The sequence below is a fragment of the Eublepharis macularius genome, chromosome 15 (assembly GCF_028583425.1).
Source record: "Eublepharis macularius isolate TG4126 chromosome 15, MPM_Emac_v1.0, whole genome shotgun sequence".
NCBI lineage: Eukaryota > Metazoa > Chordata > Lepidosauria > Squamata > Eublepharidae > Eublepharis > Eublepharis macularius.
In genome coordinates, this window is record NC_072804.1 from 58,458,310 (window position 1) to 58,471,769 (window position 13,460).

A 13,460-nucleotide genomic window follows, 5' to 3' on the forward strand; every position below is an offset into this window, starting at 1 on the left:
ACTAATTAAGTAATTAACACAAATAGTTTAACTCTTTCATGACTGAAACACAAACACTTGCAAATTCCCAACAATGTTGAGGTGCCAGCTGCCCCACCCCCGGCCCTAGCTGCTAAGGAATTCTGTATTACAGTCCCTTTGGAAAGAGGCATGCCCAACTCTCTCCCTCTCCAGAGGGAAGACGCTGTGCTTGGAAGTCGCAGGACTTCCATCCCAGATTGCAGCAAGCCGGGAAATCTCCTCTGGCTTCTTTCCCCTCCCATGAGGTTTTGTTTTGCATCTCGCCCTCCCCACCCCTTATTTCCCTGCCTCTCAGGCCTGGGTGCAAGACCGCCTCCCGCTAGCCCTGCTAGAAGACCATGGGAGCAACCTGCAAGCCGTCCAGCAGTTCATCAAGAAGAACCAGGTAAGGGGCAGTTTGGAGGCTCCCAGAATCTCCAGATCAAGGGGCCGCAGGCAAAAGGCGCCCGGGCAGTGCCACGGAAGGGCCCCCCCCCTGCAGAGATCCTGGCCGGCCAGGAGGTGTCCTGGGCCATTTTGGGCAAGCAAAAGGTCTGGGGAACATCTGGCTTCTAGTTGCGCGTGCCCTGCACGGAGTCTCTTTGGGTCTCAGCTGCCATCCCTCAGTGGTGTGGGACAATGCACCCTGCGCATGCATAGAGGCTCCGCCCACTTGGTTACTCCTGTGTGTGTTCTAAGGCTGGGTTGAAATGGGCACGGAAGTAGGGCTGGCACGGTTGCGTCCCTGGAAATTTCCTGCCTGTTTTACCTCCAGAACCTGTGTCGGGAGATCCAGGTGCACAAACCCCGTGTGGAAGACGTGTTGGAGCGGGCCAGCACCATCGCCACGATCAAGAGTCCGGAGGTGGACTCAGTGCGGGTGCTCCTAGGAAAGCTGTCGGAGCTGTGGGTTGCCCTCCAGGAGGAGACAGAGCGGCGGCAGCAGCTTTTGGACGCCACCTACCAGGTGGAGCAATACTACTTTGATGTGGCCGAGGTGGAGACCTGGTTGAGCGAGCAGGAGCTCTTCATGATGAACGAAGAGAAGGGCAAGGTGAGAGGCTGGCAGAGACTGCAGATCCTGCCCCCTAGAAGAGAGAAGCAGCCTGTCTTCAGCCTGCCTAAGAGCAGGCGCCCCTTTATCTGCTCCTGCTTGAGATGTAGCCAAGGTCACCCTGGGCAATGAAACCTGTTCCGGAGCAAAGATCCCTGACTCAAACCACACCCTAGCAATGTGGGGTAGTAGTTAGAGTATCAGGCTAGGAACTGGGAGGTCCAGGTTCAAATCCTCACTGCCAAATCACTTTTAGGCTAGCCTACCTTACAGGGTTGCTGTGAGGATAAATGGGAGAGGGAGATATACTTCCCTGAGCCCCTTGAAAGAAAGAGGGGATAGCACTGTACTAAAGAAATGGACAGGAGCAGGGGACTTGTGGGAGGTGGTGGCCTGGATGGGACAATCTTATGTGGGCCAGTGTCAATGAATGAATGTGGGGCCTGGGCCAGCCACTGCTGGTGCTGAAGACTGGGAGAGGGGAGAGATTTGGGGCTCATGGCTGCAGAACATGCCTTGGGGAAGGCTTGGGCTTAACTGTTTCTCTCCTCCCTGCTCGGCTCGCACCACCTGCACAGGATGAACAAAGCACCCTGCAGCTGTTGAAGAAGCACCTGATGATGGAGCAGACAGTGGAGAACTATGCAGAGACCATTGCCCAGTTATCACGGCAATGCCGGGCATTGCTGGAGCTGAGCCACCCCGACAGGTAAGGGAGCTGCGTTCCTGGCTCTGTCCCTTCCCGCTCCATCCCCACGCTGTCCAGGCTGTGGTCTGGGGTTGTGGGGAGAGGCTGCGGCTTGGGCAGAGCATCTTCTTGTCATGCAGAAGGTCCGAGATACAATCCCCGGCATGTTCCGTTCAAAGGATCGGGTAGGTGACATGAAAGGCCTTTTTCTGGCTGAGACTAGATGACCAAAGTGGGCCTGCTTTGGTCTAAGGCGGCCTCATGTGTGTTCTTTGCATGTGCTTGCCAGTGAACAGATAAGCCGGCGGCAGTCTCAGGTCGACCGGCTCTATGTCTCGCTGAAGGACCTCGTGGAGGAGTGGAAGGCCAGGCTGGAGCAGCAGTACTGGCTCTACCAGCTCAACCGGGAGGTAGATGAACTGGAACACTGGATTGCTGAGAGGGAAGTGGTGGCTGGCTCACCAGAGCTGGGGCAGGATTATGAGCACGTGACGGTAAGCGGGGAGCAGCTTCAGGCCACACAAGGAGGGTGCGGCTGCTGCCCCGTCTCTGGCCTAGGCGGGGCTGGCGACTCCTGGCCCCGTGCTGCTGTTGGCTGGCCTTTGCCTTGGGCCCACCCACTAGTGGCACAGGCCCAGGAGGGGGGGCGAGGGTCCCCTGCTCTGCTCAGGCTCGGCCCTTTGCATGGATCTCCGTGGGCTGTTCCTGAGCTACGCCCCCAGGTTTTGGGTGGCATCACGTGGGTCTGGGGGTGTGCTTGGGACCAGAGGAGCTTAGGGAATGGAGCTTAGGAATCCCACTTTGCTTAGGAATCCCCTTTTGTCTGTGACGTGTCCCCAAAATCACCCGGTTCTACACCCGTGGGCAGCACTGGCACACCAGCCGGGGCATGCCTCCAGTCGCTACGTTCATCCCTTGTGAGGTAGCACTTTGTGGGGTCTCTCAGCTGCGTGGGAGGGCCCTGGGCTCTGCATATGCACAGAGGTGCTTTCACCTTATTATTGCACATATCTTCGGCCTGAAGGGAGGCAGATCTGTCATGGGTAGCACGTGAGGAGGCTGAATCAGCTCCAAGAAACATGATTTCAGTTTCCTAATTCAGACCTGAAGAAACAATGACAAAATGTGCCTTTGAGCATGTGTAGAATGCCTTCCCTTCATTATCACAGTTGGTCATGGGAGCTGGGGAAAGTCAGGGTTGCGTGCAGGCATTGTGTGCCATCTTCTGTCCTCTTTTGTGCCCCCTGGTCCCCACCTACATCCGCCTGTAGCTGCTGCAGGAGAAATTTACAGAATTTGCCAGCGAGACAGGCAGCATCGGCAATGAGAGAATCTCTGCCGTCAACCAGATGGTGGATGAGCTGATTGACTACGGACATGCGGATGCAGCCACCATTGCTGAGTGGAAGGATGGCGTGAACGAGGCCTGGGCCGACCTCCTGGAGCTGATGGAGACCCGGGCACAGCTGCTGGCTGCTTCTCATGAGCTGCACAAGTTCTTCAATGACTGCAAGGACGTGTTGTCCCAGATCGAAGAGAAAAAGCAGCGCCTGCCGGAGGTCAAGGCTCGGGAGTCCAAGACCTCAGCCGGCACCTTGCAGCGGATGCTCAACTCCTTTGAGCATGATGTGCAGGTTCTAGTGACGCAGGTGAGGGCGGTGTCGACGTGGCTGGGCAAACGGTCCCTTCCCTGTAGGCAGCGGGCGGAGGGCGGCCCGAGTGAAGAGGCCAGCTGCGCTTTGCCTCTCCAGTGGCAGCCGTAGGATCATCTCTGAAGAGTATGGGGAGAAGCTGTGGCTCAGGGGTTGGGCATCTGCCCTGCACGCAGAAGCCCCCGGGGCAGCTCCTGCTGAAAACAGGAGGGGTATCGGGCATTCCTGAGACCCTGCAGAGCCACTGCCAGTCAAAGCAGACAAGGCCGACCTCGAGAGGCCTGAGTCGGCAGGAGGCAGAGCTGTGTGTGCACGGGCAACCAGAAGGTCCCTGGCTCAGTCCCAGGCAAAGGGAAAGTGGGATCGCGGCTGGAGCGTTGGCACTAGCCCCTGGGAGACCTGGGTCCAAATCCCTACTCTGCCACCAAGCTTGCTGGGTCACCTGGGACCGGTTACTCCCGGTCCTGCCTACCTCTCAGGGTTTCTGTGAGGATAAAGTGGAGTAGCCCAGAACAATGTACTCCCCCACCCCTAGAGCGGCTTGGACAAAGGACAGCAGGGCTAAAAGTGGCGCGTGGTCAGTCAGCCGGTCAGTAGCTAAGGGTCTCCCCCCTGCTTCCTGCTTGGGAACTGCTGCCTGTCCGAGCAGACCAGCTAGACCTGCTGAAGTCAAGGAGGGCGGGGCCCTGTGCAAGGCTGCTTTCCAGGGTCAGTGTCTCCCTCAGGTGCGGCAGCTGCAGGAGGCTGCAGCCCAGCTGCGGACGGTGTATGCGGGGGAGAATGCTGAGGCCATTGCTACCAAGGAGCAGGAAGTGATGCGCTCCTGGAAGGAGCTGCTGAGCTCCTGTGAAGACTGCCGGCTGCAGGTCAGCACGACCACCGACAAGCTCCGCTTCACCTGCATGGTGAGGGACCTCATCTCCTGGATGGACACCATCATTTGCCAGATCGGCACTAGTGAGAAGCCCAGGTATGCCATAAAGAGAGGGTGGGTGGGCTGGAGCAGAGGGTGGGGCCTCCCCGCCTCCCCTTCCTCTATGCACCTGATGCTGGGAGTTAGCTGAAAGTCCACAGGGACCTGCATTCAGGGACAGGCCACACTTGTGCAGAAGACCCCTGCTCAGATGAGTTCTGTCAAAAGGCCACCAGGACAAGCATTGCTGCCGGAGGAAGTGGACACATCACCTCTGAGCTGGCCTGAGCTTCGAGTGGGCGCATGCAGGGTGATCCCCTGAGCCTGCCCAAGCCCCGGAGGGGCGCACCCAGCACCGGCAGCTTTTCTCCTTTCCCCTTCTGTTGTGGGGTGGGACTGGGGCTGTATGTAGCTGCTAGGGTAGCTGCTCAGGGTGTCCCATGGCTAAGGCCTCTGCTTAGGTTGATAAAACAGTGAGGGGGGGCAACCTCAAGCAAGCAGCAGGGAAAGGGAAATCAAAGGGCAACGGGCGGCTCTTGGGGGCTCCTGTGTTCTTGGCCAGAGGAGCGGTGTGTGTCCCCCCCCCCCGCTCCCGTCCTCTTGCCCCCCTCAGGTGACCTTTCAGCTGCTGACCAGTCCAAGGGCTCTGCCTGCTCTGGAAGTCATTTCCACAGGCAGCACAGGAACCAGGGGAGAAACTGACACATCTCTTGCCAGCCGCTGCCCCGATGAGGCTGCTGGGGCGGGAGATCAGTCAACTCCCAGGGGTGCCCACCCCAGGCTGGTTCCTGGGCGGGGGGGGGGGTCCCTCTCCTCCTGCCAGGCTTCTCCCCTCTTCCTCCGCCTTCTACAGGGCCTGCAGCCCCACCCGCCCCACTCATCCTGGTACCCTTCCCCACAGGGACGTGTCCTCGGTGGAGGTGCTGATGAACTACCACCAGGGCCTGAAGAGTGAGATTGAGACTCACAACAGGAACATCGTGGCCTGTGCAGAGCTGGGCAAGGCCTTGGTGCTGAACAAGAGCCCTGCCTCCGAGGAGGTAAAGCCCCTTGCTGAATGTGGGCTGGCCCTGCCCCCCCCTGCTCCTCCTCCCTCTCTTGCTCATCAGAAATCCTTAGACGAATGAGGGGGCCAGGTGGCAGCTTCAGCAGTGCTGCCACACTGCCCCCCCATACTAATCCCCCCACTTCCCTAACAATGTGGCTTGGCTTGAAGGAGTCCTTTAAGCTGAACTCCGGACTGCTCTGATGAGGACCCCCCTTCCATTCTAGGCTGCGCCCCCCCCCCCCCGCTTTTGGCCTTCCTTAGGTTCAAACCATGATCCTAGGCATGTCTTAGCCTTCCCCTCATGTGAGCATGGGTGGGTGGTCCCTGGAGTTGTACAAGGAAGCAGAACAGCAGTCAAGGAGTCCTTCTGTCTGGAGGAGGAGCAGGGCCGGCATACGACCCCTAACCCCGTCCCCGAAAGCCAGCTCCCCTCTTGCTTCTCCACAGATCAAGCTTCACCTGGAGAAGCTGATGACCAAGAAGAAAGAGATGATTGACAAGTGGGACCGGCAATGGGAGTGGCTGCAGCAGAGTGAGTGGCTTCCGATGGGGGCGGGGGGGGGGGACCAGGCAGGCTCCTTCTCAGCTCACATCGGATCAGTTTCCTCCCTGGTCTGGAGTCGCTGTTGCCCAAGGGTCCAACGCAGAGGCAGGAGGAGGCAACCGTTGCCCGTGGACGGTCCCAGGAAGCACCACACCCTCCCTTTCACCATTTATGGTGATCCACACCAAGTTGGTCCCCATTGGGACAAGAAAGCTTAACTTTCGGTTTATTCGGAGGGGTTCGGAGCTGGCTGAGCGGGAGAGGGAAAGAGGCCTGGGGTGGTGGGGGGACGGCTCAAGGAAAACATCGACTCAGTCTGAGGGGCGGGGTCAACGCTGGGGAGGGTAGGAAAAGGATTGAAAATAAATCAGTAGAACGGACAGTATTATAGCAGCCTCTGGCTTACCTGTGCCTTTCCTATGAGGAAAGCCTGGAGAATGTGGGATGTTTCCGCTTAGCAAAAATGAGGCTCAGGAACATGGTAGAGGCTTATGAAATGATACATGGGGTGGGAAAAGCAGGTAGGGAGAGCTTTTCCTACATTCTCCATCATACTCAAAGACAAAGGCCTCAATGAAGCTGATGGGAAGTAGGTAGAGGACGGAGAAAAGAAAATGGTGGAATTGACTGTCACGAGAGGTGGTGGTGGCCACAGGCGGAGGAGGCTTGAAAAGGGGGTTAGACAGACACACACGGAGGAGAGATCGCCAACAGCTGCAAGCCAGAGGGAGTAAAGGGGCCATCCCTGTCCAGGTGCAGGAAGCCTCTGAACCCCAGTGCTGGGAGGCAGCAGCCAGGAGGGGCCTCATCTCCTCTGCCCAGTTTAGTTTGGCCCCCTAGGGCAACTGGCTGGCTGCTACATAAAGCGAGAGGACAGATTAAATGGCACGTTCGCCTGGGGCAGCAGTGCTCCTGTGCTCTTCTTAAGCCCCCTTGTGTGCTTTCAAGGCAAATCATCATCATCATCATCATCATCAGACTTAAAAATGAGTGAAATGAACCGCAGCAACGGCCCCAGAGCGAGCACCTCCAGATCTAGCATAGAAAGCCTGGGGCCCGTCCAGGGTGGCAGCTTGTGGTAAAAGCAACAGAATTGGCTACAAAGTGGGCAACCCCTAACTTACAAAGATGAGAGTCAACTTTACGCTCTTCAGATACCCGTGTGGGAGCGGCTCTCTTTCTGCAGCTCTGCGTTGGCGAACGGAGGGGCACTCGGCCCAGCTGAATGCTAGACAGGCCACTGAGAGCTGCCAGTGGGGAGTGAGCTAGTGGGCATGGCAGCCCAGAAGTCGGCCTCCTGCTGCCTCCCTGGAGTCACCGCTGGCTGTCTCTCTCTCTTCCCGGCAGTGCTGGAGGTCCACCAGTTTGCTCAGGAGGCTGTTGTAGCTGACGCCTGGCTCACTGCCCAGGAGCCGCTGCTGAAGAGTCGGGAGCTGGGGAACAGCGTGGACGAGGTGGAGCAGCTCATCCGGCGCCATGAGGCCTTCCGCAAAGCTGCTGCTGCTTGGGAGGAGCGCTTCAGCTCCCTGCGGCGCCTCACCACGGTATGGGTTGACAACCAGAGCACAGCACACCGGTGGAGTACGGGGGAGGGGAGGCCGATGGGCTCCCCGCCTTCATGGGCACGGCTTCATCCGGCAGTTGGCTTGGCGGAAAGATGGGGGAGAACAGAGCCTCCATGGGACCGTCCAAACTGTTCCTTGCAGATAGAGAAGCTGAAGGCAGAACAGAGCAAGCAGCCGCCCACGCCCCTGCTGGGCCGTAAGATCTTTGCAGACCCCACGGAGCTGAGCACCAAGCGGCAATTGCTGCATGAGAAGGACCCCCTACGAGGCCGTCTGGAAGCCCAGCCACTCCTCAACGGAGCCAAGCCCGAGGCCCAGGAGCAGGTGGAGGCCAGGGTTGTTTATGTGCGCCAGGAGCTGAAGCCGGAGCGGCTGCAGCCCAGGATGGACCGCTTGCAAGAAGGGCTGGGGGCATCTGCAGAGTCCAAAGACCTGGAGAAAGTGGGCCATGGCCGAGCAGCTGCAGAGGAGGCGGCCAAGTCGGAGAGGCCCTCCTCTGTTGCTCGGGCCCTTGCTGAGCAGGCTGAAGCCAAGGCAAGCAGGGCAGAGGTGCAGCCCGAGAGGCAGCGAGAGCGGCGCCGGCTGGAGCGGCAGCAGTCCACTGAGCAGGATGGGACCCGGCCCGAACAGACGGAGCGCCGGAGGGAAAGGCGAGAGCGGAGGCTGGAGAGGCAAGAGTCCAGCGAGCAGGAGACGCCTCGCCGGGAGAGACCAGAACAGCGGCTGGAGCGGCAGGGGTCCAGTGAGCAGGAGGCCCCTCGCAATGACCCCAGAGGAGGAGGCGGGTGAGTGACCCTGGGGACATGGGCTGGCCAAAGGGGGTGGCCGCAGCTTCCCACTCACTCCAGGGAGGGCTCAGGAAGTGCTGGTTGCGACCCGAGCAGTGGGGCGGTGCTGGCCATGGTCACTCGGGGCAGGGTGCGTGCCCTCCAGGAAGACTTCCAGCCCAGCAGAGCTTTGACCTTGGGAAGACAGCTGGTCCCAGGCTCTGCTTGGTCTGCACTTCTGGCCCAGTGGCTTGTACTTCTGGTTCCTGGCAGAAGAGGAGGGAGGGGCGATGAACCAGTCAGGCAACAGCCCTCTGGGGAGCCTGCCATCTGCCGAGCACCCTTCTGTTCAGGCCCTGATGTCTCCTCCCTCTGCTGAGCCTCTGGCTGCCCAGCATGGGGGTGACTGGCTGGGCTGCCCTGGTGATGCTCTCTCTTGATGACCCACAGCAAGGCAACGCTCGCAGACATTGTGGAACAGCTTCAGGAGAAAGAGTCGACAGTGCCAGCAGCACCAACCGTGAGTGGCCTGGATCCTCCCTCTGCCTCCGCCTGGAGACCTGACCATACTTGCCTTGGCTGTCAGAATGGCACAGGGCCATGCAGCTGCCCAGCCACAGGCATGTCTTGGGCCAGGGTTGGGATGAAGAAGATGGCTCTGTGCTTTGGGCCCAAGGCCCAAGGGGAAAGCACCAAAGGGCAGCTGAGTCTCCTCAGGGGCCGCCTGCTTCAGCGCTGCAGAAACTGTGCTGGCCTTCTCGTGCCTTTCAACCAGGAAGCCCAGATGAGGGAGGGGAAAGGGGAAAGCAGCCTGCCTGTGCCCAGAAGCCTGCTCAGTCTTTCCCATGCCACCACTGGCACGCTCTCTGCCTCCGTGCGAGCCTTTCGCAGGCTGAACAGTGTTTCTATTCTCTTTCAATTCCAGCCTCGTGAAAAGGAGTCCCCTGCCCGCTTGCCCAATGGCCTCGACATGCTACCTGACAGGACGCCCCGCCCTGACCGACCCCGTGCCCGGGACAGGCCCAAGCCCCGCCGAAGGCCCCGGCCCAAGGACCCCAATGCCCCTCCAGGGGAGGCACGCCGGTCACGCTCTGCCCCTGCCCAGAGCAGCGCTCCACCCCCACCGCCCCCTACGCACACCGTCCAGCAAGAAGGCTACCTTCTGCGCAAGCATGAACTGGAAGGGCCGAACAAGAAGGCCTCCAACAGGTAGTGTGGACTGGGGGGGGGCAGCACTCACAAGCTCGGCTCGCAAACCTGGGTTGGGAGAGGCTCTTACAAACGCAGTGTTTTGGCAATGAAGGCTTCCATCCCTCACACCGAACGCTGTTGTTCTTTTCTTCCACTTATCCTCTCCAGCACTCTGTTCTTTTTCTACATCCCCCAAATGCAGCAGCGTCAGGAGACAGGAATGCTCTAAGTGGGTTTTTAAAAAAATTATGGAAACGTTTCCTCATGTAAGACGTGAGTCCAGGGAAACCTTTCGCGTTTCAGGGTATAAGCCTTCCCGAGCCAGAGCTCCCTTCATCTGAAGGAAGGGGCTCTCGCTCCCCAAACCCACTTGTCTGCCTGGTAGGCTCTGAGGAGGCGCTAGTGCTGACTCGGGGTCTCCCTCCTTGCAGGTCCTGGATCAATTTGTACTGCGTGCTCAGCAAGGGGGAGATTGGCTTCTACAAAGACTCAAAGGGGCGCGACTCGGGGAGCACTCATGGCAACGAGCCCCTCCTCAGCTTGCACAGTGCCACCAGCGAGGTGGCCAACGACTACAAGAAGAAGAAGAACGTTCTCAAGATCAAGTGAGTGCGTGGCCGGGCCCAGACATGGCTCCAGGGAGAGCAGGCCCATAAGGTGCCTGGGTCAGACTCTGGTCCCGTGGGCTGTTCCAGCTCGCAGGGTGCTGGAGCAAAGAGACTTTGTTCTTTAAGACCCTTCCCTTTCTAGGCTGGCCTCCCTGCGTGAAGTGGGGAGGGTGGGGCTCTCCAGGCCTGAAAGGAGGGCTTGGGGAAGAAGTCCCCCAAGGAGAAAGGCCAGACAGCCAGAGAGGGAGGCAGTTGTAGCCCAACTCTCCCCAGGTGGAGGGGACTGACAGGTGCTTCTTTCTTGCAGGACACAGGAGGGGGGAGAATTCCTCCTGCAAGCCAAGGAAGAGGCAAGACACTTGCAGCCTTTGGCGGGGGGAGGGGGTGGGGTGGGGGCGCTGTCGTAGGAGGTTTTGACACACCATCCCTTGTTCCTGTAGGAGGAGATGAAGGCCTGGCTGACATCCCTTTCCGCAGCTATTTCAGAGCACGCCGAGATTGCCCGATGGAACCAGGCCCTCCTCACAACCTCCTCGACTGATGAAGGCAACCCCAAGCGAGATGCTGACCGCAGGGCCAGCACCTCAGGGCGGAAGAAGTGAAGCTGCCCTGCAGGCCCGGGAGACCATGAGGACTGCCATGTTCAAACCAGCAGCTCTGTGCCTGTGGCCTCCCCCATCAGAAGGCCACGTTTGCCAGACTTTGGGCTGCAACAGGAGGGCTTGGGGGGAGCATCAAGCAAGACCTGGTGCCAGAGCCATCCAGCGAGAGAGAGGGGCAGGTGCTGGCCTGAGGAACCAGGCATGGCCACTCCCTGGACCAGCCTGGGTGTGAGGAGACAGCCTGCTCCCAAGGTCCCAGGGGGCACCTCCTGCCTCTGCTGCACCTGCCAGGGGCTCCAGAGGATCCGAGCTGACTCACAGGACCCTTGAAGCATGCAGAGGGGCCGCTTTCCCTTGCAGAAGGCCAGGGAAAAAAAACAGGCACTCAAATGCAGTCAGGTTTCCTGGTACAGCATCCCATATCTGCCCTGGCAGCTGACTCCAAGGCTCCTGGGTGTCTTGCATTCTTCCAGTGTGGCAACGTATCCGAAGACCGACCCTTCACTCCCCTTGTAAAAGAGTGGCAGGTCTGGAGGAGGGCCTGCGAAATCACGGCTCCCCCATTCCAGGGGCCTCCAGTGCTTGGGGGGGGGGAGGCAGCTGAGGTCAGGGCTTTCTTCTGTTTTGGGGGGAATGCTGAGAAGAGTGAGTAGTATTCCCTCCCTCTGCCTTCCCACCTCATGTCTTCCTCTTAGCCATGGGCCCCCCAACCAGGGGCACTGCCTTGGGTACAAAACACACCCAGACTAGAGTGGAGACTGGGAGTCTAGCTCAGGCACCACTGTGGCACCTTCTGTGTGTACACACACACACCCATCTATATCTGTCAACATTCAATTCATCGGGATTCTTCTTGACAGGATTCATTGCTTTAAGACTAAAGGGGTGCGTCCGCAACACAATTATGCCAAAAGGAGGGGAGTGTGTGTGTGTGTGGGGTGAGCTTCCCTTCCTCCATGCTTTTGTGTAGTTCAGTGGCCCCTTGAACTTTGCAGCTGTACATCTTCCCACTTCCAAGGTCCCCCCCCCGCCCACTGCTCTCCCTGCAGTGCAGTGCTGGAAGGACATCTGGGTGGATCGTCTGCTTTGAGGGGGAACTGGGAGAGGGTGAGCAGCAGTCATTCCTCCGGAAGAGACTTTCGACTCCCAGCTGAGAGAGGGAGAAACACACAAGAGATCAAGCCTCTTTCTTTGCAGGCCTGGGGGCAGTAGCAGACGTGGGCCTTCTGCTGCTTCCACCGCAAGGCGGGAGGGAGGCACTGGGCAACTTTCTGGTTTCCCAGGTGCCAGGCTGGGGCAACATGCAGACTTTCAGAGCACAAGGTAGCAGCACAAACGAATGGAGAGTTGGGGACAGCTCCACGCCCCCCCCCCCAAGTTAACAAGCCATATCCTTATCACCACTTCTGCTCCTTGGGCCAGGGGACCCAGCAAAGCAAGGGTGCAAGTTGTGGGGCACAGAGATGTATTTTTATGCAATAAACTGGCAAGTGAGCAGCATATGAGGGCAGGTAAGGCCAAGTAGGGAACTGCACCTGGACCAGGGAGGCACAGACCCCAGTTCCAAAGCTCTTGGACCCCAGTTCCACAGCCAAGAGGCTGTGGATGGGAAATTGGTCCAGAGCCACACGGAGGCCCCAGTTGCCTCCCATTTGCGACTCTGGACTTTTCTGGCCTTTGGGGAACAGGAGCCATGTCAGGACACGGATGCCATGCGCGGTTCAGATGAGAGCTTGCTTTTAACTCGGAGCCTGGATCTCTCAGACTCTGTTGGATCCCCAGAAGACTTTGGACTTATTTCCCCCACCCACCCACCCACTCTGGGACAGCTGTGGAGATGGACGTGGGGGCAGCATGAGAGGCACAAATCCAGATAGCCCGGGGTGGGGGGCAGCATCTTCACTGTTTCTTGTCTTATGCATCAAAGGAGACCCTTAGTGCCCCACTTCTTGCAGGCATTGCCCTCTGTTAAGTCACGGCACAATCCTTTTCAATATGGCCTTTTGCAGGCAGCGATGAGGATAGCTGGTGATGTTAGAAATGCACCATGTGCAACAAAGCCACTGAACCTCACGCTGGAACTGCAGTCTCTAGCTGAACCAGACCTCCCTCAGCCCCCTTTCCTCACTGCATGTGGGTGCATTTATACAAACACGAACAATTAAAGATTTGCAGCAATTTCTAACCACAGGGATTCAAAAAATTAAACTTACCCTTTTTCTCCAAAGAAAGGCAGTCCTGGAACAATCCTGCCACTGTAAGGGAGTGCTGATATCCCTGCAGCTCAGCTGACTCTCCGAGCTTCCCTCAGTGCCGATATTTGACCTTCACTCGCTGCCATCCATCCACATGGAAAAATTCCAGCAGCATGCTTGGTCAACGGGGTTAATGCACTAGCTAAGGCCTGGTGGAGCTCAGCTGCATCACTGATCATCTGAACAGACAATTCAAGGGCAGATGTTGCCAGTGGTGTAACTTGGCCAGGATAGGCCTGCCCCAGCCTTGTTCCAAATGTAGTTTCTACAGTGCCCGTCTTGGGAGTCAGGGCAGGTTCATCTGTTGATGCTTCCGTGACCCTTTCCACCTTCCTTGATTATTCAGAAGTGTGTAAAATATTGTAATTGCTTTAAATAAACTTTTTTTTGTCTTGTATAGAAAAAGAACCACCGACCTTGCAGCATTTTTGGTTTGCGCTTTGTTTCTCTGGGCTGTAAATCTTTATTGTTTGTGATTTTTTTGCAGAGACCAATTTGTAAAGGTTTTTAAACTGAGTTGCATGAAATCCTAAGGTCAAGCCTTCATGCTGAATGTGTTCTCTCCCTAACTGT

General features: G+C 58.0%; 1 protein-coding gene across 1 annotated transcript in view; it reads left to right on the forward strand.

The window, feature by feature from the left end:
• The window catches only part of SPTBN4 (spectrin beta, non-erythrocytic 4), a 52,075-nt gene extending 38,824 nt beyond the window's left edge, over nt 1-13,251 (forward strand). The window contains exons 23-37 of the mRNA XM_054999047.1: nt 317-406; nt 776-1,054; nt 1,633-1,763; nt 2,032-2,236; nt 3,014-3,391; nt 4,120-4,364; nt 5,209-5,347; nt 5,803-5,887; nt 7,247-7,443; nt 7,606-8,249; nt 8,682-8,751; nt 9,157-9,440; nt 9,854-10,027; nt 10,338-10,380; nt 10,471-13,251. Of these exons, the coding sequence (XP_054855022.1) occupies nt 317-406; nt 776-1,054; nt 1,633-1,763; nt 2,032-2,236; nt 3,014-3,391; nt 4,120-4,364; nt 5,209-5,347; nt 5,803-5,887; nt 7,247-7,443; nt 7,606-8,249; nt 8,682-8,751; nt 9,157-9,440; nt 9,854-10,027; nt 10,338-10,380; nt 10,471-10,632 (3,126 nt within the window). The 3' untranslated portion in view covers nt 10,633-13,251. The remainder of the gene's footprint in view (nt 1-316; nt 407-775; nt 1,055-1,632; nt 1,764-2,031; nt 2,237-3,013; nt 3,392-4,119; nt 4,365-5,208; nt 5,348-5,802; nt 5,888-7,246; nt 7,444-7,605; nt 8,250-8,681; nt 8,752-9,156; nt 9,441-9,853; nt 10,028-10,337; nt 10,381-10,470) is intronic.
• Nucleotides 13,252-13,460: the final 209 nt, after the last annotated feature.